Here is a 25,503-nt window from a genome sequence, read left to right on the forward strand (position 1 = left end):
TTTCCTGGAAACTTTGATTATACCACTAAGGTCGAACTTTGCCCCACCTTACTCTATGCATTAATAGGCTGATATTTGTGAAAATTTCTCAGCAAAGTCTTACTGTTTGCTGCTGGGTGTGCTGATAAAATTGTTTGATTAAACTTGTTTAGTATTGTTTTTACGTAAAAGTATGCAACAACATTTTGATTCAAAGGCCACTGTGTTCATTCTGTCTCATATTCCGAACACCTTGACTCAAATTCCGAACAGCACGAATGAATCGTATTCAAATGAATAAATTCGCAACCAAATTTATCTGAGCTGGTTCTACTGGTCTCGAACTAGAGAATCATCACTACTCCTGAGATATAAAATAGATTGGAATACGGTAAAATTGAATTGCAATTGACTGATATTTCCTTATAACTTGATGACATATTTCAGCGATAGAATGTTTTGAAATCAACCAATTATAATAAAAAATACAGCCCAAATAGTCATCTTTAGTGAGAAAAAATCCGATATCCATTTGATTTTGATGATCTGTTGGTTCAGACTTTGCATGCTGCATTGGACATGATGAACAAGAATTCCAGCACGTGCCCGAAAATATTTACCCAGTCGATTGAGCAAATAATTAAAAAGAAACACAATATATACCAAACGATGTACAGAGCCAGTTAGCCTTGGTAGTTGAAATTGTACTCGTTCCTCCTCACCATTATCTTATTTGCTTCGAACGAACAAGTCTTTCGACGACCGTATTCCAGTGCCCAGTTCTGTATTTATATTTTATGTTGCTTCACTAATAATAACTTATTCGGTCGATCGATTGGCTGTCTTCCTCTGCTCAGTACAGTATTGACCATTCCATATAGGAAGGCTGCCCGATTATAAGAACATAGCAAACTGAACTATAGCCTCTTTATTTATTTTTGATTAGCTATTATTTATACAAGTAAGAAGTGATGAAGGCGATATCAAATTATTATATTATAATTTTCCATTGAAGAAGCAATTCCCTTTATTTTGTTCTGTCAAATTATGAATGAAAATTTATGATCCCAATGACAAAGTTCAAGTTAAGTTCTTAAATAAAGGCTTCACAAAGTTTTGCTACATGTTCAATAATAAAATACTTTAGTTTGTTACTACTTGTGGTATTGATTAAAAATATGCACTGTGGAACACGTTTTTGACTGAAGCTCCAAAATACCGCTTTTTACTTAATTTAGAATTGATAAATCCATTGCCGTTTTCAAAAATATCATAGCACGTCTTGTTTTTGAGATACTGACTGTTGGAAATGCAAAATATGACTATTTCAGTCAACTTGCATGCAAGTTTTCCAGCTTGTATGGCAACTTATTTGCTTAATTTGCCACAAAATTCTTACTTCATGTACATTACAATTATTACCAACAAAGCTAATAATACTTTCGATGCTAAACATTTATTTTTGTGGCTTCGAAAAGTATTGCAATATTGCCATATAAGAGAAGCGAAGAATTTTGTATGGAGATTGCAAGCATGTTGGAAAAATAGATTTAATATTAATTAAATCATGCAATTTAAACCAAATAATATCTTAAATTTAAGCCAAAATCATTTTTTGCATGCTAGGTGGGTTAGATTACAAATAAGTTTGATAAATCATACTTAAAATTTCATGTAAGCATCAATGAAAACAGTTTTTTATTCAACTTTGGAGACCTGTAGCAAAAAATTGTGACGTGCTGGAACATTTCTGAGAACGGCAACAGATATAGCAACCCAAAATCTACTTCAGACACATAATTTGATACTTGAGATACACGAAAATGTTATTTTTGCTACGCTTTGTATGGTATTCCTTCGAATTTTGTCTCTTATGACCTTCTAATGAAGACTATATTACCCGTATTTAATTTTAATACCATGATATTTATTTATTTATTAATTTATTCTTCTATATTTAGTAACATAAAACATATGTCTTTTTAACAGTTACAATTGCGATATGATAGAAAAGTGCCACTATTATAAACTTAGCTTAACTGAATTCATCTAATTTTATCGCGCAAATAATTATATCTAATTCATCTATTTAACTAAAGTCTTCGATACATTTCCTCTTACAAACTGCCCCAGATGTTATTAAGTTTAATTCATTTGGCAAAGTATTCCAATAGGAAACACCTCTTACGAAGAAACTTTTGCTGTATTTAGGGCCTTCTTATAACAAATTTCTTAAATCTTTCACTACGAAATTGATTAAGTTTTGTGAACAAATAGTCAGGGCTTTTGTTATGGATTAGCTTGAAAATAAGTTGACAGCATCTTTGCATACAAAAATTTTCAAACGAACAACCTATAAGGTGCTTTTGCAAATGTGTGACATGGGAAAAATGAGACAAATTGAATACATATCTAACACATGCATTGAGAGCAATTTTTAGTTTGTTATAAGCAATGGATGAAATTTGCATAATCAGAAAATCGCATGTCAAGAAGTGTGGAAGATTAGGCTTTTGAAAAGCTTCAATTTAGTTTCCACTGGTAAGAAAAAGGTTTTCGTTTGCAAAGGTCTTAACTTTCCATATATTTGACCACACTGTTGTAGTTTGAATGCATTCCAGTCTAAATTTGGTTGAATTGTATAACCTAAACTAGATGCCGATTGAACGAATTCGATTATGGTATTGTTAATCACTAATATGCGCTGATTGGAATTGGTATTTGTGGTCATGAACATAGCGTGAGTTTTATCCAGGTTTAATTTCAGGTTGTGCTTCAGAGTCCAATTGAAAACATTTTGTAAATCAGCATTAATCTTATTAACTATATTCATGGCATCTGCATAGTTGTACTTACAATATAGTTGCACATCATCCGCAAAAACCTCAATTTTACAATATTTAAGAACATCAGGTAAATCGTTCACATAAAGCGAGAACAATTTTGGGCCCAAAATTGACCCTTGCGGAACACCAGACGAAACAGGTAAGAAATCGGAATACTCATTATTTTATATATACAGATTGGACACGATTTGATAGATATGAGTTTCTTAAATGGACAGAAGCACTCGAAAAACCAAAATTACGTTGCAGTTTCCTACATAACATACCATGCGAATCGTGTCAAATGCCTTAGAAAAATCAAGAAGTATCAGAATGACTGAATTGCTTTCATCAATAATCATCCCTATGTCATCTAATACTTTGAGCAAAACTGTTTTAGTGCTATGACCGGGTCTGTAACCAGATTGATGCGGACTCAATAAGTTGTTTTCATTGATGTAGGAACACATATGGTATTCTATTGTCACGTTATTTTGCTCGGGTACTGTTCCGAAAGCTTGCCACTCTGGTTGGCGACGAGTTTGTTACGAAGCCATCGTTTTCCCGTTTCCTCCACACAGTGAGCAGACAGTTGGTCTGCCAAAAAACGTCGAAGAATGAACGATAAATTTTCAGCGCCATCTCGTATGAGCACAAATACACACACGCCACACAAAACAATGATGGATCGGAGGGAAACAAACGATTCTCGGCTTCCAACTCAATGGTTAACGGCCAACTTTTATTGAGTGAGAAGGAATTGTGAGAATGAGGGGGAGAACGAAGAGACAGGCAACTGGTGGCTGGTGGATGATGAATGAGTGGCAAGGCCGACTGGTGGAAAGCTTTCATTTCCACTCGTGGCCCTACACAGTGAGCACATCCATGGATTTTGTCCACTGTGCAATGGTTGACACAAAATTGCATTTATCCTGGGTATAAAAACTCCTAGTGACTTGGAAACCAAAATAAGAAAAGCCTGTTTCCAGAGCTCATTAGCTATCAATTATGGTGGAGACGCATGGTCTCTAATTGTGCGGCACCGTATCCTCATCCGAAAGGAACCATCAAAGCTACAAGACGCACGTGTACCTAACACAACACGATATTCTCACATGCAAAGAAAGGCGCGATGTAACCGACCAAGAGAATTAGGATGATTCCCTGCCCGAGGGAATGAATTGAAATACTGTTGATTGATGATGATAACATGATAATTTCGAAGCTCCCGTGAGTGAAACAACCCCTCCGCACGTATGAAGAGAGGAACACCGAAACATTCACGTGTTTCGGTAACAAGGATCCACAAGGGGATGGCACAATTATGATAACGCTTTTTGATGTTTTGTCAAAATAATCACACGCACACTCACACAATCGTACGGTTTGCTGCGAACACAGAACTACCAGTGAGAGAGAGGGAAAGAGAGACAAGAGAGGGCGGAGAAGCACGCACACAGGAAATATGACAAATTTGTATCCTTGGAAGACGGACCAGCTTGATTCGGGTGATAAGGATGATAAATTGAAACACGATTTCGTGATTTACTCGCCGGCAAAGAATGAGTGCAGAACATGTACAAATCTTATAAAAAATGGGTTGTTGTTTTGGGAGATTGATACAAACTTAAATTATTTTACAGGAATCCGTGAATTCCACCGCAATCTCAGCAACTGAAAAGTTCGGTGAAATAAATTGACGGAATACGGCAAATTTTTACAGGTTTCGGTAAAAATTCACCGGAAACCGTTGAATTTCGACCCGAATTACGGTGTTTTATTTTAAAGAACTGTTGAGCTGCTGAGATTACGGTGTAATTAACGGATTACAGTTAAATAATTTAAGTGTGTAGTGTACACTGAATTTTTTTAAAAATGTTTGATAACAACAAACAAATTTTAACGATAGATGTATCTTAAACATTTCCATTCCATTCTGTTTATTATGCGTGTGCTGTATGTATATGTATCGCTGCATCGAAGCAAAAACTCAAATTCTCAAGAGCAAAAATCTGGAGAATCGAACACCCGTTAAAGATGAAAACTTAATCGATTGGTCACTAGCTGGTGGTTCTCCAGATTTGTGCTCATAAAAATTTGAGGTTTAGCATCGATTCATCTTCACCTTAAGGCGGCCTCTAGTACTCTGGATATGCATCCTAGAGGTTTGGTGTCTTCGACAAAGTATTTTGGAATAAGTTGTATTACATTTCGACTCATTCAGATATGATCTAGATAAGTGAAAACTGATCTAGATCAGTTTTATCTTTTGATAAGAGTGTCATAGCAAAACATTATTTTCTGCAAAGTTGTTTATTGAGGCATTTTTGACATTTCTTCCGAAGACACTTATACTCTATCACTGCATCCTAGAGGCATATCCAGAGTACTAGAGGTTTTGGCCTACGAAAACAGCGATCTGCCCCAGTGTGCGATAGACGCATTCAAAAATTGTAAATCGGCAAAGAAAGCTCTCAGTTAACAACTGTGGAAGTGCTCGTAAGAATACTACGCTGAAAAGCAGGTTCTGTTCCAGTTTGGTTCGAGTCTCGCTGGTCGAAGATCTGTTCGATTTGGAATTTTTTTTTAATTTCCAGGATTCGTAATATCTTAGTAACATCCACAAATGTAAAAATCGTCAATTAACAAAGAAAGCTCTCAGTTATGTGTAGTGCTTGTAGCCCAGGAATGTAGCCCACGGAAGGCTTTTGGATTAATGAAAATTGATAAATTATATTAAATTATGAATTATTCTACTCATAGATTCAAAAATATCAAAAGAGTTCTTTGCATTTATAAAATATATGACTTTCTTATAAATTTAACAATTGTCTGTAACTTTTTATCTTAGAACAGAAAATAGGTATCATAGGAGAACCAACATAAACTTTCATAAAAATGACTTATTCATATCAAAATTAACAAATTTATAGAAATAGTTTGTACTTTTTAGGTTCTTATTTGGGATAACTTTTTTATTCGTAGTTGCTACGAATGGTTATAAAATGTTTTTGTTGTTTTCTTTTTTATATTATTAGTCTTCGTAGAAAAGAAGTTTGTAAGTGGGCTTCGTAGCCGTGCGGTTAGTGTCACCAGGCATTTAGCCGCATCGTGCTAGGGAGTGTGGGTTCGATTCCCGTTGCAGTCCGGAAAACTTTTCGTGAGGAATGTTTTCGGACAGTGCCACTGGGTGTTGCATGCTAGTCCGTTGTCTAGTGTGGTGCTTCCTTCAATGGGCATAATGCCCACTGGAAGCATCAACGTGTCAGTGTCTTTAAATCATCAAAGGTAGTAGCCTCAATTGTAGCCGTAGTGGATTATACACCATTTTACACAGCAAATTCACATGAATCATTTCCTGTAAAGTACGACACATTCACACGTTGGAGCTGCATTCATATATTCGTCCAAATCTTCCAAAAATAAAATAGGAAAAAACATATTAACAAAGTTTGACTGGACTTTAATGATGATAATTGGATTTCGGCTTTCAGTCACGAATTAAGCGTTGATTATTTTAAATCATTGCCAACGTTTCGATCCAGTTGTTGGGATCTTCTTCAGGGCCTGTTGTTTATTGTGTAAATTATAAAAGGTAGTGTCGTGTTACATGGATTTGTGTTTTTTCTACTCACTCGATATGAATCAACTTGTCGTTTATTCGTGTAGCGCACACGGTGTTTGTCTCGATTGGGTATCGCACGGGTCTTACTGTAGGGTCATAATAGCTATTAGGATTTAGTTTTGTATCATAATTGGGTTGGACTAGCTTACTTCATCACCAGCACCCTATATCGGATGGTGGGTGGGTGGTACGGAACAAGAATTTACACTAGAAAATATGGCGAAATACAACACTGTGCCTGTTGTCTATTGCCGTCTGCTAATCACTGTGGGGTGTGCATATTCGGTGTAGTTTGGGTGGTGGTGTGTGTATGTGTTTGTGAAGTGTCAATATGATTCTGGTTATGTCTGCTATAACGATTTGTTGACGACGCATTTCTCTCCTCTCTTCTATTCTTAATCGATACGAGGAGGTGAGCGTACGCACAGCTTAAGTTGTCGGTGTCTGTCCGACGGTTGACCGTATTGGAGGTGGTCGCTATGTGACACATCTCCAACACTTGCAGAGCCTGTTTCTTATATGTTATATCGACGATGGAAGGGTTGTTGATGTTGAACCGGTGCTGGTGCGTGATACAGTGGTCCATTAATGCAGTTTTTTCGCGAAGCTGATCTATTTCTGGATCCGTGTATAGATGGCCCTCAGACAGACATTTCTCCAGCGTATTCACGTGTGTTTGATGTCCGTACATTCGGTTTTTGAGTTTGTTTGTGGTCATACCGATGTATTTACTTGGACAATCTTGACAGTCGATTCTGTAGATTATGTTGCTTTTGCTGAGGTGGGGTACCGGATCCTTGGCATTCTTGTAGAGATGTCCCACTGTGTTTCTATAGTTGTGTGAGACTCCTATGTCTGTGTTGCTGTGTATTATTCTCTTTATGCTGGGAGTCAGACCATGGATGTATGGGATTGATCGATAAATGGTGGGTTTCGGTGGGTTGTCTGTACGTGGTGGTTGATGCAAAAGTCGGTTGATGAGAGTGTGGGGGTAATCATTCTTGCTCAGGTGTTGGTGAATGAGTTGTACTTGCTCTTCGCTACTTCGAGTGGTGCTCAATTTACGGACGCGATCAATGAAATTGTTGACTACCGCAAGTTTTTGATCATTGGGATGGAAAGAGAAATAGTTGAGGATCCTGCCTGATGATATTGGTTTGGCGTACCAATCGGTTTTAACGCTTCCGTCTTCGTTGCGCATTACCAGTAGATCAAGGAATGGCAATTGTCTATTCTCTTCGACTTCACGTGTAAATGTTATGTTAGGGTTCTGGGAATTGAATGTGGCCAGAACCATATTAATGTTGTCTTTATGTAACACCAAAAATAGGTCATCAACATATTTGCGGATATACAGCGGTGAGATGTTGGTCAACTTAATTGCTCTGGTTAATATATTTTCCATCACAATATCGGCAAGAATGGGAGAAAGTGGGCTTCCCATTGCTGTTCCTGATATTTGGACGAAATATTTTTGCCGAAAACAGAAAAAAACTCGCACTAATGCAAAATTCGACGATTTCAAGGAAGAGATCCAAATTTATGTTTGTGTTATCTCTTATGTAATCCCACATTGAAATTATGTCGTGGATAACTACATCCTTGGTCACATTTGTGAAAAGTGACACCGCGTCGAATGACACCAGCACGTGGTCGGGTGGTATTGTTAGCTGATTGACGTATTCGCAGAACGTATTAGAGTCCACGGCGTTGTACTGGCTTTTGAATGATTTTTGGAGTATATCGGCAATGTACTTACACAAATGGTAAAAAACATATTTTGCTAATAGTTTTACCTTCCATAAACTTAATTTGGTCAGGGTATTCCTTATTTCACCACTTTCTGGAGCAAACAATGTGATTGGCCAATTCAGAATCAAAGCTAAATATGTGACTGAAACTGATTCTGGTGACCTACATTCACCAACGTTTTTTTTAATGAAAGCATAATGTTTCTCCTAAGTTCTCCTAAGATATTTTTATATATAATATTGATTGAGAGCTTTCATTTGACGTATTTGCAGTACATCTACGCTCAATACCTTCAGGGCCGTTGGGGTACCACTTAGCGTCCACGTACGGACTTCAAATGTTTACCTTTTTTTCTTATAAAAACGAGCACTTTACAATGACGAACTTATAACATTTCGCATTTTCGAAAAATAAGGAACGGCCTAATGTAGGGCTTTCCTTAACTTTTAATAAATATTTTCTCTTAGGCTGGCAAAAACAGATGCTTCTACACCACTTCCATGGGGGCCCAGATAGCCGTAGCGGTAAACGCGCAGCTATTCAGCAAGACCAAGCTGAGGGTCGTGGATTCGAATCCCATCGGTCGAGGATCTTTTCCACACGATATACGCATGCAAAAATGGTCATTGGCATAGTAAGCTCTCAGTTAATAACTGTGGAACTGCACATAAGAACACTAAGCTGAGAAGCAGGCTCTGTCCCAGTGGGGACGTAATGCCAGAAAGAAGAAGAAGAACATTACTTCAATTATTATTGCATTGTTCTGTTCTACAATTCTTTAGCTCAAAAACTAATTTCTGGATATTTTCAGTGAATTTCTCTCAAAAAATAGCTTTTGCTTATAAAATCCGTTAACTCCATAGAAAGTCCAATTTTTACATTCTGCCAAATAGGTCGTGTTCTCGTTTTGCTATACTGACCAAATACAAACAGTTCTTTTGTTTGGAATTCTGCCTATTTAAAAAAACGGTGTAAATTTCAAACACGGATTTGAAGTGCAAAACTTCAATCTAAGGTTTCTTCTTCAATTCAAAGGTAAATTTTATTTTCCGCATTCCACTCCATGTATTTCACATACAGTCACCGCCAAAATAAAGTGTTCACTAGCATTTGCTCACACAAATAAAAAAAAAAGCTTCTAGAAACATTTTTTTTTATATTGAAATTTATTTGTTGAAATGTGTTGTTCCCGCGAATATGATCCTGTAGGGAACAAATACACGAAATGAGATACGCTTTATTTCGGACTGATTTCGTACAACTGATGGTGTCCTATTTATGTGTCACTTCACACTGTACTGCTTGCATGGAATTTTACAGAAGTGTATTGTTGTATACAATAATGTGTTGTGTCTAAACTGTTATACAATTGACGAATTGAATATTTTGAAACTGTCAGATAATAGAGAGAATGAAAATGTAAACAAACAATTGGTGTTGTCGATCTGAAAAGATCAAAAGGTAAGATGATTCGATTGGAATTTAACGCTTTGATTCTGATTGTTCTAGGTGTGGCACGTGAATATATGTATGAGGAATGATTTCATGTGAGTAAAGTATTGCCAGTATGGCTGATTTGTGGTGTGTTTGTGGCCTCAACATGAAGCATGTTCGTCCACTGATGTGGAAATTTGGTTTTTACGAAGACGAAATTAATGTGTCAAAAAATTAGGTGCCCGCTTGACGCTTCCTTCACTTAGCAATGTTTTACATCAACTTATTCAAAGTGTTTCGTCACAAACATGCTATTTCAGATATTTAGAGCTTCAAGAAGAGTTTGGAAGTAATTTATGATAGTTCGGTTGTGCTGTTAAATGGCGCAACTCTACTTTAACCCAGTATTACGGGAAAATTAATGAATGAAGCATTTCAAATCCGTCTTTTTACATAAAATAACACGATGAATATTACTGCCTTTTAGGTGTTTGTCATAGGTTATGAATTAATTAGACCAACAAATATCTATGTTTAATTGATTATTTGGTTAAGGTCTTATTTTCAAACCCTAAAAAACTACAATAAATATAGATTTTTCTGCATAGATCATGTTTTTTAGAGTTTTGTCATAACAATCACATAAAGAATTACTAATATGGTTTCTATCCCGTTTGGCCGAAGGCCGTTATGCCAAATGTAATTAAGCCGTAGGCCATTACGCCGGATGCGTAGGCCGAAATTGGCCGATTTCTAATGAATCGTGTATTCATATGGGTAAGTAACAAGGGTAGGTCAGCATAATATACATTATTTACATAGAAGCCACCGAATGAATTTTTGGGTGGAATGATTTTTGTGTTGTAAGTTCAGGATAATTTGCATTACCTAGAAGCGCACAATACCCAATAAATGAAGCAAACTAGAAAGGACAGCCTTTGATTAAAAAAAGGAAAAACACTGATGAATGTGTTAGCCATTTGATATAGTAGCAACTATCAAATGTAATTTCGGCCTAATGGCATTTGACCTATCGACCTGCTCCTGTACCTCTGCTTGCAGTATCAAACCAAGTAATTTTTGTGTGATTTTGATAGCAAACACCTGGAATAAAGTGATCCTTGCAATAACATTTATCATCATTATTATTTTTCAATTGGTTTGCCAGATCTAGTGGTTTTGCAACATCTAGTACAGTATGGCCCATAAAAAAAAATGCAAAAATCGTCATATCATGTTATATGGTAGTTTTATATGGAAAACGGAGACTAAACTAAATTTGTATTTAACATTTGTATTGTTTCATCTGTTAAGATTTGTTTTTTTGCTTTTGAGTTTAATATCTTCGTGATAAAAGCTTTCAAAACATCTACGTTATGATGAAATTTTTTACAGGCCTTATTTCAAACAAAATATACTACAGTAATCACAAAGTAATCTATTGAAACAATAAATTTTATGCTATGCTATGTATTCCAAAATCACATTCATACCATTTTTGCATTTTTCATGAGCAAAACTTTATCATTAAAAACCAAGGAAACACCGATATGCATTCACATTATTCATTCATATCCAATGAGAAACTCTCTGGAAGTAATTTTTCAAATCGTGTTCAGATTATTTGATAAAACAAGATTGAATTGATATGTTTTATTCACTAATTTCCCCAGTATTACCGGTTAAAGTACATTTGCGCCATATAACAGTACAACTAAACCGTTTTTTGACCAATAATTCCCTTGATACCTTGAAATCACCTCAAAACGTCTCTCAAATGTCTTGAATAGCTGAAACAGCTTCTTTGTGACGTAAAACTTTGGACAAATAAAAGTTAAATATTCCTACTTTAATGAAACGCCAAGTGTATTTGCCCACATAATTTCCAGATATTTTTGTTTCGTCTTGTAAAAATCAAAATTTGACCTAAAGCAAGCCACTGAGTACTTTATTTTGCCAGTAGCTGTAAAAGGAGGTATGGTTTATTGTATGTAGCTGTTCACTTTTTAACAGTTTTAGAATGCAATTCACGACATCTTAATCATTATTATTTGTCGTCAATATTCAGAAAAAATAAACAAAAATCTTAGCCCTCCATGACACATCCAAGCCAATAATACACTTTGCTTGTTATCTGTACGACGAGCGAGATTTCCTGAAAGTGATTAACTTTTAACGAAAGTAGGACGTTTCTGTTAAGTTAGTATAAAAAAGTATAGACTTTTTTTTTTGTCAGACACGGTGCTTCATCTACCGCTATTATCAAACAAAAATAGCTTTCAAAACTTCAAATACCAGATGATTTATCCACCCATTCTACACATGCAGATTAAAAAAAATCCTAAGTCGCAACTTTGAGTTACGCCCTTTCAGCGTAACTGTCAAAAACGTTTTCAATTAATTAACAATGTATGTCAAATTGGATTTCAAAATGGCATAGGACATCGATTTCCGTCATCCCCTCATCGTGCCCGTTGCATGGGTTTCCAATGATTTTACTTATCCGGAGGCCGCCATCTTGGATTTCAAAATGGCGTCGTACTTCGATTTTCGTCATCCCCTCGTTGCGCCCGTTCCTAAAATACTCATGAGAATATACTTTTAGTTATTTCTATTAGTTTTTTTTCCCATTAGGTGCAAGATTTTGGTTTCGGTTTTTGTTTCAATGATAGGATAGATAGGGATAGCTATGGAAATTTGCTGATAGTATATTTTTCCCCAAAGATAAATGATAAAGATATGCTTGATCCATCAGTGATGAAAAAATGCTGATAGTATCTCCATCCGTCTATCAATTGATAGAGATACCATGACCCCACAGTTATGGATCAAATAGTGTGGAGTCCAACCTATAAAATTCAATAAAACGACATGGAAAACGTAAAATTGTAATTTAAAAGCACGAATTAAATCGTTTCAAATTTCAACTTTGGTTAGTAAACTGTTTTGAGTGCAATATTTACATAGGATTGCATAAAAATTAAAAATTGTATCGGTTTTTGAAAACCATATTATGGATCAATTTTCATATTATGGATCAAATTGTGACATATTACGGATCAGTGCGCAAAATCAAGAGATTTTTAACTCAATGCATCTGTATTCCATGATTTGGCGAAAGTTATCAATATGTCACATATTTCTGCAAAAAATAACAGTGTTAGAGCTAGAAACAAGGGTAAAATGCCATTCTTGTTGTGATACTGCATTGTAGTAAGTGAGACATGTACTGTTTTCGCTCCACACCAAGTTTTTCACCCATTTTTGTCTGCTAAAACATGAAATTTACAAACCTTGTTGTCATATTAGTTTTATCCTTAGTGCTATTGTCCGAAAATGTCGAATCCAATGCTTAAAATGGCAGAAATTTACATTATTTGGAAGTGATCCATAACCGTGGTAAACAATCATTTGCTGGTCCATATTATGGATCACTAGTTAGAAGTGCTAATATTCGGTATTTAGAATCAACAATCGAGAAAAATGTTTTCAAAGATGAATTCATACTAAATCGAAACGAACGAGCATGTTTTATAGTATAAGATTTGAATTTTACCACCTGTGGGGGCTTATGAATGCTGACGGCACTTCTTACAGAAAACGACCATATAATGATAGCTGTGTGGTATCAACTAAACATTTGTCAAATACACCGTTATTTAGTGGTTGAATGTTGTGCTTAACATTACAAATGATAGAAGACAAATAGTATAACATGGGAAAAATATGTTTTAGATCAACGTTTTTGTTTTGAGCGAGTTATCCGATGTTGAACGCCAAAGTGATCCGTCGCTGTGGGTGATCCGTAACTGTGTGGGCATGGTAATATGGTCTCCCGGGTAGAGGTGAAAAACAAAATAATGGTAAAGCAGGAACAAATTTTGCAATCATATCTAGTTTAACCATTATTATGTTATCAATATATGACGTAGATTTCTCTTCTTCTTCTTCTTCTTCTTCTTGGCATTACGCCATCACTGGGACAAAGCCTGCTTCTCAGCTTAGTGTTCTTGTGAGCACTTCCACAGTTATTAACTGAGAGCTTTCTTTGCCGATTGACCTTTTTTTTGCATGTGTATATCGTGTGGCAGGTACGAAGATACTTTATGCCCTAGGAATCGAGAAAATTTCCTTTACGACCAGCGGGATGCGAACCCACGACCCTCAGCATGGTCATGCTGAATAGCTGCGCGTTTACCGCTACGGCTATCTGGGCCCCCAGATCAATAGCATCATCAATAGCAAAACATTCAATCATAGCAAAAATTGTCATTGGTATGTTATACTTAAAAGTCATGTAATAACTAATCAATATTAAAATATAGTATCATGGCAAAATTTGTTATTTGGGCAAAAATACTCAAAAACATTACATATCTAAAGAATAACAAACATCGCCATCACAGTAAAATATGTTATTATTTTGATATTTGAAAACTTTATTTAAATAATTAATGAGAACAAACCAACATCATATTTTGCAGAAAGTTTATTTTTCAATCATGCTAAATTTAGATATTGAAGTCAAAGAACTTAAATTACCATTATTTAGATCTACTCGTGAATAGCTTATTTAGTTATTATTTTGTTATCAATATCTAAACAATAACATATTTTGTTGTTTACGGTTGCCTATATTTTTGCTATTATTTTGTTATTTCAATGGCAATATATGATATTATTTAGTTGTTATGCCATATAAACTTAGTTATTATTTTTGTTATTTTATCTCTTATTTTAAACAAACAAAGAACAAATCTTGCAATTCAAACATTCTATTTTAATGGTAAGTTTTGTTATTCTTTTGCAATTCTCCTCTATCCGGGCTATCTTTAATCCATCATTTCTCAAGAAGTGATAGTATCCCTATCACTACCCATAGGGATAGTATCATTTAATAGTATCAAAAGATAGACGTGATAATGGTAAATGATAGGAATAAATTTGAAGCCTGATGTCAATACCGGAAGACGATTTGGATTATTTTCAATTATATAAAATCATTTAATTTCTCAAGAACTTACTAAAATTAACTGACTTTGTGCAGGCTCAAGTGCTATAAAGCATTATGGCATTAATTTTGTAATTACTGACAAATTCCAATAATTAACTTAACATCATCAATAGTTTAAATACCACAAGTTTTGGAATCAAAACGCTACAGCGTTTAACCCATAGCTATCCAGCAAGTCCATCACCAATTTATCAAATCCTTGTTTCCTAATGGATAAGTTATAAAAACAAATAAAACGCAAAAGAACGCTATGAGTGCGACACTTTACATCACGAAAAGCTGAAGCGGGAATCGAATCCACACTCCTTGGCGTGATGCGATTATTTACCTGACAACTAGAATTTTCAATCCCGGGAACATTTCCCGGGATTCCCATTTCCCGGGAAATGATTTCCTGTTTCCCGGGATTTCCGTTTTTCCCGAGATTTCTGTATTTCCCGGGTAGTTCTATTGAAAAAGGATTGGCCATCCATTTTCAAACCAAAACTATCGTATAATTTACTTTTTTAGAATGATATAACCAATTACCTTACTAGATCACTAGTTACACTTCGATATACCGTTTTGATTCATATTACGGACACTTAAGGCCTCAGTGAAGTATAACCCAACTTGGACCATACAGAATAAATCATTCTGTATGATTTTTTAGCGTTATCGAACGTCAGAAGCCCTTAACTTTCGGATGGTGGGTAAAGAATACGCGTCCGCAACTTGAATATTTTTAAATAAATCAAAACATGTGGCCTTTTCATGATTCTTATTCTGGACGCTCCCTCACTTTTGCCTCATATTCGGGACGCTTTGATTTGAATTACGGACAGCTCATGATAATCATTAATGGTACAGTCAAATCATCAATTGAAATCGTTCAACCACTAAAGAGACGTCTAAGGTAGTTGGGCATTATAAAATTGCAATGATATTTATGGAAAAAAACCTAATAAAACGAGCCTCGAAAATGAGAACTTTTGGATGGCGAAAATTGAAAGATTTCGTGTGAAATGTTTCCCATACAAACGAGAGTGTCCGGAATTTGAAGCTGTCCGTAATATGAATCAAAACGGTAGATTTGTTGTTTTTTTTTGTAATCAAATAGTTGTTGTTAAAATGGATAGCTCTTTGACGATATGTTTTTTTTTCCAAAATAGATTATATGCTATGCAAAATACAGGATTTTTCGAGGGATCATCCATGAATTGAGTACGCTCATAAAGTTTTCATGGATTTAAGTTGGTTTTATTCTAGTGCTTGAAAGGTTTGATTTAATGTTGGTACAGGTCGGACTCGATTATCAGCTGTATCGATTTTTTTTCACTCCGGATAATCGAATCTTCCTAATAATCGAATAACTAAAAGAAAAATTAAAATCTGCATTAAAAGAACTTAAATATAATCTTTTTTCGTTGTATTATTTATATAATGCAGTCGCGTAGCCAGAAGTTATTTCTTGGCACATTAAGGGTATTGGAAAAAAATTATTTTGAATGGCATACAAAAAACCTCGTTTTCGTTCTAAAAGTCCGGATAATCGAATCCCAAATGATCGAGTCCGTCCTGTACATATTATTTGCACTTCATACGATTTGTCCACAAGGACTCAATATCATAATTTGTGTTTTCCTGAAGCTTAGCGTACACAACAAAATCAATAGATTTTTTTGAGAAACATAAATAAATTACTTACAAAAAAGAGAATGTAGGTACCATACAAGCTTACTGGTATAAAAACAAAAACAAAAATACGAATAACACGTTTTTGAAAATTTCCCGGGATCCCGGGATTTCCCAGGAAATGACAAATTTATTTCCCGTTTCCCGGGAAATCAAATCCCGGAAAATTTGAAAACTCTACTGACAACACTTACCGCATTAATCTTGATACCCATATCTACATACAATGTTACGAGCTTGTAGGTTTAGGCTTGTATGATGACATCTAAGTCGAATAAAACTGAATTAAACTGAAAAAAGCACTTCATGCTTTCTTTAGATTTAGTATGTTTTTTTATTCCGCAGAATCATAACTTTTTATGTCGCCTAGTTGTTTGGTAGCCCGGTGTAACAAACACGGTGTTGTGCATTTTAGTAGCACAAATACTTAAAATTCATTGGAAAATTTACATTCTGAATTGTCAACCAATCACCGCCGATTAGTAATAAAGGATACAATAACAGCAACAAAAGTGCTTCTGAGCTAAAAAACCTTGGATATTCCATATAATAGGTTGACTTTAAACCTTCTTTGGGTTGTGGATAAATAAACCATGCGAAATGGGTCACGGTTTCCAAGAAGTCGTTCACCCTAACCAAATTGTAGGCCCATAGAATTCATAAAAACAAACATACGCTGTTTAATACAACTTGCACTTAGTAGGTATATTTACAAATTATGTTTCGAATACCAGTACTTTTGTTCTTCAAATTATTAAGATTGTTTGTTGAAAATGGGGTTAGTAAGTAATTACAAATTTCAATCGGCTCCGTAATGTTTCATAGCTCTTGATCCTGCACATAATCAGTAAAATATGGTATATTCCTCTGGAATTGTTTGTTTTTATATAATTTAATACCGTTCAACCCGGATCCCAGCTTTGAAAAACATTGTTTATAAATTAGGAATCAACGTTTTTGACAGTTTCGCCTTTGAAAGGGTGTTACGCAGAATTTTGTCTAAGGATATTTTGTTTTGAAAATATGTCCTGAGGAGTAGAATAAGTATATGAACCACTCTGACGTTTGACAATAACGACAAATGAAGTTCCATGAAATTTCCATTACGAAAAGATCCTGAACCAACTGGGAATTTAACCTTAAAACCTTCAGCATGGTTTGGCAGTAGCCGCCACCGTTACCTCGAGGCTAAGGAAGGTGCTATCAATGATTTTTTTTTTATGTATGAATCAAACAAAGCTGTATTTTCATGTTTTTTTCTGAATGGATCCTGCAGTTGTTTGAAATGCAGAATGTTATTGTTGTTAATAAAAATCTTCATAATATCGCACTCATCTTTTACCACAAATGATGTAATCTAAGTCCGTCGTTCAAGGATGACAAATCGGAAAATAACAAATCATGTTAATTAAGCTACTTGAGAATTCTATCGACCAAAGTAATTTCAATGTCTCACATTTCCTATGCTCATCCATGCGGCACACAACATATCTGTCTGAAAAAGTTCGATTCCGACGAGTGTGAGGCACAGAAATTAATTTGTTCTTTCCAAGAAATCTCATTCCAGATAGGGAAGGTTAGTGACAAAAACAACGATTGTGATTAGGGAAATCCAACTTAAACGTGTTTCTAGGTTGTTACATAGGTTCTGAAAGGCTGTGAAAGATTACCAAAGTAATTATCATAAATTCCTTCAGCACTATTACACTACTGCTGGTGGGTTTTCTGCTATTCTGGTTGACTTTCTTCCGATGAGAGGAGCACTTCGGATTCTCATTCGAACGACGACGATAACTGGCACGGAACTTTTGAGGGGTGGGAGCGGAACGTTGTTTTTTTTTCACTTTTCTTGCTTGGAACACTTAGACACCGACCTCACACATCGCTGGGGGTTGAACGCTTTATGATTTTTTTTTCTTTTCTTCGTATTCAATATCTGCTGCTTTACGTAGTTATCATCGCCGTTGGTTAGATGTCTTGTATTTGTTTGACACTCTTTTTTCACGTTTGGATTGCACTAAATCAATTAATCTCTACCACTTCTTACTCATTTAAGAACACCATTGATTACATGAATATATTCGTATAGCTGATAACACTATTGGGTATATGGAGAAATCACTTTGACAGTACTACAATGAATTATGCACACTACTTATTATTGGCTTGCTCTCTTACTGAACGAATCTCTCTCTTGCAAGTAAGACAGATTTCTATATTGCGGCTGGAGCAAAACCAGATGCATTCAAATTTACGACCAAGGAAGTCAGCACCAGTTGTCACCTTGCTGGATTGCAGCAACAGTTCTGTTTTACGTCGATTTGCCTTTGCGCCAGACGGTAATTAATTAGGCTCAGACTGTTGTTGCGACACTCACATTCAGCGGCCCGGCACGACTTCGTAAGAAAACACACTTCACTTGCTTCGGACCGATCGTAAAATTTGCCTACGATTAATTTCGAACACAGAAACTAACACTCGCGGAATCTCCTGGCCTCTTCAAGGCGCTCTTGACAGCGGTCCAGAATTCATCAAAACGATATCTTCTTCATTCTCTTCTCCATACCATCACTAAGGGGGGGATTTCTAACCACGAGGAAATCTGGCAATTCACGGAGTGCTGAAAATTCCTCCCACAGAAGAGGCGCCCTGAATCTGACTACCAAACCGAGTTCGTGGTGTTTCCTTTCATCTCCTCTTCAGATGTGAGATATTTTTGAACATATTGTGGCGGCTGGATGAAAATTTCCCTTCTGCAGCTGTCCGATTGGCAACGAGATCTCATACACTGTAGACTTTTAACTGGCCAGACGCATTGGAGGATCTTGACTCAAGTAAACCTTTCGTTACTGAATCACCAGTCACCAGAAATTGCATCAATTTTCACTGGTTCGAACGTTTTCACGACTAAGGATGGAGAACATCTACACGAAACACCGAATTTGGATTGGTTGGGGGTACGGCAGTAACAATAACACTAATTTGCTGTACATTTTTACACAGTTTATGATTTCACATTTCCCAACTCTGTGCAAGAGAGGTATAGATAATTAATTATACTATATCTTGAGTATCATTCGCCTCATCTGGCCGCACGTAGGAGGAGTCCGACACAAATTCACCGAAAGCTAAAAACAGACTGAATGCTCGTTCTAAGAGACGTTCAATACTAGACCCAACTGCTGAGAGTTTTTCAAAATTTTCCTGACGCCTGCCTTCCCACGTTTTCCACGATGAGAAAATTTTCTCGTGAGAAGGAAACCTCCTATGTGCTTCTCACGTTGTCTCTTCAGTGTGATTGTTTGTGCGTGCGATTTCCACAGTTATGCTCTTTTCCTTCTTCATACCACTACACTCACATTCTGGACAGAGTTACTTCAAAATATTGCCACTGAACCCTACCCTAACTTTCTGGAACTGGAATGTCACAATCATTGCACTAGGACGATTTTCCTCGCAGCAATTTTACTTTCGTTCATAATTCCACTGTCCGCGTACTAATTGATTGCTAATCTACGGTCGGGAACACTAGCTAACTACATCAGAATGCTCTTAGTTCAAAATTTTCAATTCAAACGTTCAAAAACAAACGCACCCATTGCACCAGAAGGTATCGCGATTTTGTAATGAAGCCTTTCATGAATGTCACTGTGGTTGTATTCGTGTTTCGTGTCGTTTGTCAGCCGGTCCTACTTACTGTTAGATGGCCATGGGTGAATCCTTGGTGGTATCCTGATTTATGCTGTGTAATCTAACATGAAATAGGATGCAACATTGGTGACCTCAAAGATTGAAAGTATTTTAATCAGTTTTGTGAACATTGCTGGCTAAATATGGTTCAGACCTGAGAAGGATGTAAATATTAAAATGATTAGCGTAGCTAGGATATCTTTCTAGAGGGGGCATAGAGGGCCTAGCAAATTCTTGTTTTACAGAAGTCACAATAATCACTATTTTCACTTATTTCACAGAAAACACAGTGTTTGGAAAAACCGCCGCCGTCTCTCAAACATATGACCGGCGCAGAGCTCTACTGTCTGCTACAACAATAGCACATACTACACCACAACGTAGAATAAGATAGACGTCTGATTTGTGATCGGTTTTCAATTGTAAATAAATATGTGATCTAAATGTATACTTTTCTTTGCCGTACGGATAAATCAAGCCCACAATCCCTACCACTTGCTCGATCACACAGATTTGATTTTATTTGTTTGTGATTATGTCTCATACCGCTGATATTTCTATGTTTCAATTTCCATATTTATTTAATTCCGTAAAAAAGACATTTAAAAATTCTTCCGAAGAACTCACTAGGAATACCCTTTACAATTTTACCATGTGCTTTTTCTGAGAATTACCACGAAGATTGCTCCAGGATTTTTTTTTTCCGTAGTTTTTCCGTACTTTTTCGATGTTTTCTCCAAAAACTCCTTTACAAGTTTTCATTGAGATCATTCTGGGATTCCCACGGAAAATCATTTCAAAATATTTAGGATTTTATGCACAAAAACAGCTTTCTTGCAAACGAATGCCTGGCGGTCGTTTGCGAAAAGAAAACGGCTAGAGAAATGTGGAAGGCTCTTGAAAATTCTTTTGCGAAGCGGTCGATTAGCACTCAAAACCTGGAAGCAGCTCAACCGTTTGAAGCTCCGAGACGGTGATTCGATGAGGGTGCATTTACTGGCTTTTGACTATTTGATCAGGCAATTGAAGGCCGCTCGCGCAAAGATTGAAGAAGCTGATCTGGTCATTTCGCTGTTTCAAACGCTCACCGACACGTACGACCCTTTGGTAACGGCACTTGAAAACATTCCTGAGGAAGAGCTAAGTTTGGAAGCTGTGAAGCAACGCTTACTAGCGGAAGAGCTCAAACAAACCGAACGTCACGAGGACTCAGGTGAGGTGAAGTTGGCAGCGTTCTCCGGAGACAAGCACCGGAAGCCGATTTCGAAGCCAATGAAGTTTCAAGGCAAGTGTCACAAATGCGGTAAACGGGGCCATATGAAGAAGGACTGTCGATAGAAAACTAGTGAAGCTAATTCGGCAGACCAACGATCCCAGCGGACCGCGGTAAGTTTCGTCGCAAGTCGCAAGAATGAAAAATTTCGAAGCGGAAAAGTGGTCTTCAAACTCGATTCAGGAGCAAGCGACCATCTCGTAAATGAAGCAGAAATATTTTCAGAAACTCGCAAGCTGAACACACCCATCGAGATTCAAGTGGCCAAAGACAGTGAAGCGCTGGTGGCCAAGTTCACTGGGACTATTGCCGGAAGCAGCAACAAGAGAACACCGTTGATCATGAAGGATGTGCTCTATATTCCCAAACTACGAGACAACCTGATGTCTGTGAAGAAACTGGTGAAGGCCGGTGTTGTGATGATCTTCTGCGGTTCCGAAGCGATTCTGATGAAAGGCGATGAAGTTATTGCTACTGCGAATTTGCGAGGTAACCTGTACGAGATTGAGGTGGACATTCCAGTGGCATCGGCAAATTTATGTCAAACTGAAGCGACCAATTTGCGGCATCGAAGGCTCGGACATCTCAGTCAACAAGGAATGAAAGCGATCGTAAGTAACAACCTTGTTGATGGCGCTAATTTCAAGGCAGACAAGCTACCATTCTGCGACGCGTGTGTGCAGGGTTAACTTTGCCGTGAACCTTTCAACGGAACCCGTCCACGATCTTCAAAGCTACTGGAAAGAATCCATTCAGACGTCTGCGGGCCGATCGAGCCAACTGCGTGAGACGGATCGAAGTATTTTGTTTCCTTCATTGATGATCACACCCACTTTGCTATGGTGTTCCTGATGAAGAGAAAGTCGGAGGTGTTCACTCGATTCCGTGAGTACGAGGCGATGGTGACAGCGCAATTCAATCTGAAGATTTCCAGGATGACAATTAACCAAGGCCGTGAGTATCTGTCGAACAATCAGAAACAGTTCTATTTGCAGAAAGGGATCCAGGTCGAACCGACTGTTGCATACACGCCTCAGCAAAACGGCGTCGCGGAGAGGTTCAACCGAACCATAGTTGAAAAAGTCCGCACAATGCTGATAGATTCGCATGTCCCAAAAACGATGTGATCAGAAGCTGTCCGTACTGCCGTTTATCTGGTGAATCGAAGCCCTACCGTCGCCCTGCGAAGAAGTCTGACCCCGGCTGAGTGCTGGTACAATGAGAGGCCAAGTTTGGAAAAACTCCGTGTTTTTGGTAGTAAGGCGTTTGCCTGGATACCAAACCAGCACAGAAAGAAATTGGATACCAAGAGTACCGAAGTCGTATTGTTCGGATAAGCTCCCAATGGCTATCGTTTGTGGGACAGGAAGTCTGGACGAATCGTACTCGCTTGAGATGTCAAGTTAAATGAAACTTTTTTCCCGTACGAAAAGAACCGCGAAGAGCATGACAAGGTTCCACTAGTCGTTGTACCGTATGAGCATGAAAAGCCTGTTACTCAAGATCAACTGTTAGTAGACGAACGCTATGGGGGTACTCCTGATCCTGGTGTTGATCCTTGTGATGAAAGGCAGCCTGACGATGCATCACTGTTACGTGCTGGTTCTCCGATTGCTGACGATGAGGAAGTTTTCGAGGCGAATCAAACCGGGGCGCTCCCTTCGCAAATAGAACAACTCGAGTCCAATGGACAAGCGACGTTGAGGCGCAGCGAATTGGAGCGCAGGCTCCACGGTAGGTTGTTGAACTTTTTTACCGGTTACAGAGCAACTTCTGTTGCGTCGTATTCCACAGATGCTCCTCAGTGCTACAGCGATATCGAGAAACGGGATGCTCGAACCAAATGGCTGGAGGCTATCGATGACGAACTGAGATCCATGGAGGCAAACGGTGTGTGGAAGCTGGCGTCCTGCCCGCGTGGTGTGAAGCCCCTAAAAACCAAATGGGTACTCCGCGTAAAGGAAAATGAAGATGGTCAAGCTGCTCGTTATAAGGCCCGATTAGTAGCGAAGGGCTACCTGCAACGTCATGGGGTGGATTTTGAGGAGACTTATGCGCCAGTTGCAAAGCTAGCCACTATCAGGACGGTGTTAGCAGTAGGCGTCTACAAGCGTTTCCATTTTCACCAAATGGACGTGAAAACTGCGTTCCTACATGGAGATCTCAAGGAGGATATATACATGGAAATCCCTGCCGGCATCAAGGCTCCACCGAACATGGCATGCAAGCTGTTGAAGTATGGATTGAAGCAATCACCAAGTTGCTGGAATGAAACATTCAACAGTCAACTAATCAAGCTTGGTTTCTGCCGATCTCGTCACTACTATTGCCTGTATATTCGTAGCGAATATGATGATGAGCTGTACATCGTACTGTACGTTGACGACCTACTAATCGTGGGGAGGAAATTGGAGTCCATCGTTCGTTTGAAGAAGCAACTTTCAACTGTTTTTCGTATGACTGATTGTGGAGAAGCTAGTGATTTCCTGGGTATGAAGATTGCGTACGACCGGCAAACAGGAGTTCTCCAGCTTTCGCAGCAAACGCATGTGGAAAAGGTTGTAAACAATTTCGGAATGGCAGGATGCAATCCCGCCAAGTCACCCATGGAAAAAGGACTGCAACTACAACGAGAGGGGACACCTAAAAGAGAACCCTACCGGGAGCTGTTAGGCAGTCTAATGTATATCATGTTGAGCGTTCGCCCGGACATCTGCTTTCCAGTAGGGTACCTGGGCCGATATCAAAAACATCCAACAGAAGCTCACTGGCAAAGTTTGAAGAGAGTCGTTCGATACCTAAAAGGAAGTTCAAATACTGTACTGACGTTCCAGCGCACTGATGCTCCGCCCCTGATTGGATATGCCGATGCCGACTGGGCGGCTGACAGCGAGGACAGGAAGTCTGTTTCCGGATATACCTTCAAGGTCTTTGGACCGACAGTGTCATGGTGCAGCAAAAAGCAAAGTACCGTGGCCATTTCCTCAAGTGAATCCGAGTACGTCGCTTTGAGTGCCGCTACTGCTGAAGCTCTTTGGCTGGCTGGAGTTCTTGAGAACATGAAGATGAAGAATCCAGAAATACCTGTGACGATATTTGAGGACAAACGAGGTTGTATCGGGATAGCTAACAACTTGGAGACCACACGATCAAAACATATCGATGTTAAACACCATTTCATCAGGGATCATATTGCTGAAGGACGAATCCAAGTAAAAGCCGTTGGAACTCAAGATCAATTAGTCGATATATTTACGAAGTCCCTGGATCCTGGCAGATTTCAAGAATTGCGACGGAAACTAGGGCTAAACGATTGAGAGGGGATGACATCGAAGCAACCTGCTAGTTTGGACCAATCGTTTATCTGAACACAGTAACCTTGGCTTCTTTGACATCTTTTACTTTTTATAATTCTCAAACTAACCTCTGAATAAACCACACGTTTTAATTAAACGAGCTCTGCGTTCATTAATAAACATATTTTTATATTTTTCATTTTTCATATCACTTAAAGCGAATTAGAATACCACTACGAAGCTCGTAATTATACCATAATTCAGGGAAAAATCTAAAACTAGTGATTCATAACAAAAAAAAAAATCAAAAGTTATGTTTACAAATGTAAAGTTAAGGTCGCCTCGTACCGTTCTATGTCACCATTTACCGTGCGTATAGTTTTCGTCATGATTGAATTTCGTATCTTGAACAAAAAAAAAACAGATATTGGTGGAGCAACTATGTTGATAGTAGTGTGCGCATTCATTTTGGAGGATTTTCAAATCTTATTTTACAGTAAAAGCCAAAGAATGTTGAAAAAATGGCTAAATCATTATTTTTGCATTGAAATCGTTATAGAAGGTTTGACCGTATTGTCCAACCCATTTTATATACGCTTAAAAACTTTAAATGGAATAGTTAAATTACGACTACATACCGGGTTAATCCAGATAACTGGTTTGCGGCCAAATCCAAAGAAAGGTCAGATCATGTGAAGATATCTGCCGTAAATTCGGGTTAATATTTACTCAACAAAACAACCTAGAAATAGCAGATGAGTTTCTGTCAAGCCTAAGTAATATAAGTAACATAATCTTGAGGCTATACATCCTCTATATTCGGTACCATATATACGTAAGAACGATCATCAGTACGCTTAGCGTATAATAGATCACTGCTATCAGTGGGACTGTTATGCATAGAAATTCACTCAAAAACCAGTATTTTTTAGTATAACAGT

General features: G+C 37.6%; 1 protein-coding gene and 1 long non-coding RNA gene across 4 annotated transcripts in view; both read right to left on the reverse strand.

Moving 5' to 3' along the window:
• LOC5568022 (small conductance calcium-activated potassium channel protein) overlaps positions 1–25,503 on the reverse strand; it is an 806,025-nt gene that overhangs the window by 479,036 nt on the left and 301,486 nt on the right. For 2 of the 3 annotated variants that reach the window (XM_021853725.1, XM_021853724.1), the window contains exon 1: positions 17,974–19,441. The exons of the other annotated variant lie outside the window; for it this stretch is intronic. In XM_021853725.1, the coding sequence (XP_021709417.1) occupies positions 17,974–17,988 (15 nt within the window). In that variant the 5' untranslated portion in view covers positions 17,989–19,441. Of the gene's footprint in view, positions 1–17,973; positions 19,442–25,503 lie in introns of those variants that run through there. 3 annotated transcript variants of the gene reach the window in all.
• LOC110679338 lies at positions 6,274–6,631 on the reverse strand. The gene is made up of 3 exons (XR_002502406.1): positions 6,579–6,631; positions 6,440–6,515; positions 6,274–6,371 (listed from the first exon to the last, which is right to left on the reverse strand). It is a non-coding gene; the product is annotated as an uncharacterized LOC110679338 (long non-coding RNA).

Source organism: Aedes aegypti, chromosome 3 (genome assembly GCF_002204515.2).
Source record: "Aedes aegypti strain LVP_AGWG chromosome 3, AaegL5.0 Primary Assembly, whole genome shotgun sequence".
Lineage (NCBI taxonomy): Eukaryota > Metazoa > Arthropoda > Insecta > Diptera > Culicidae > Aedes > Aedes aegypti.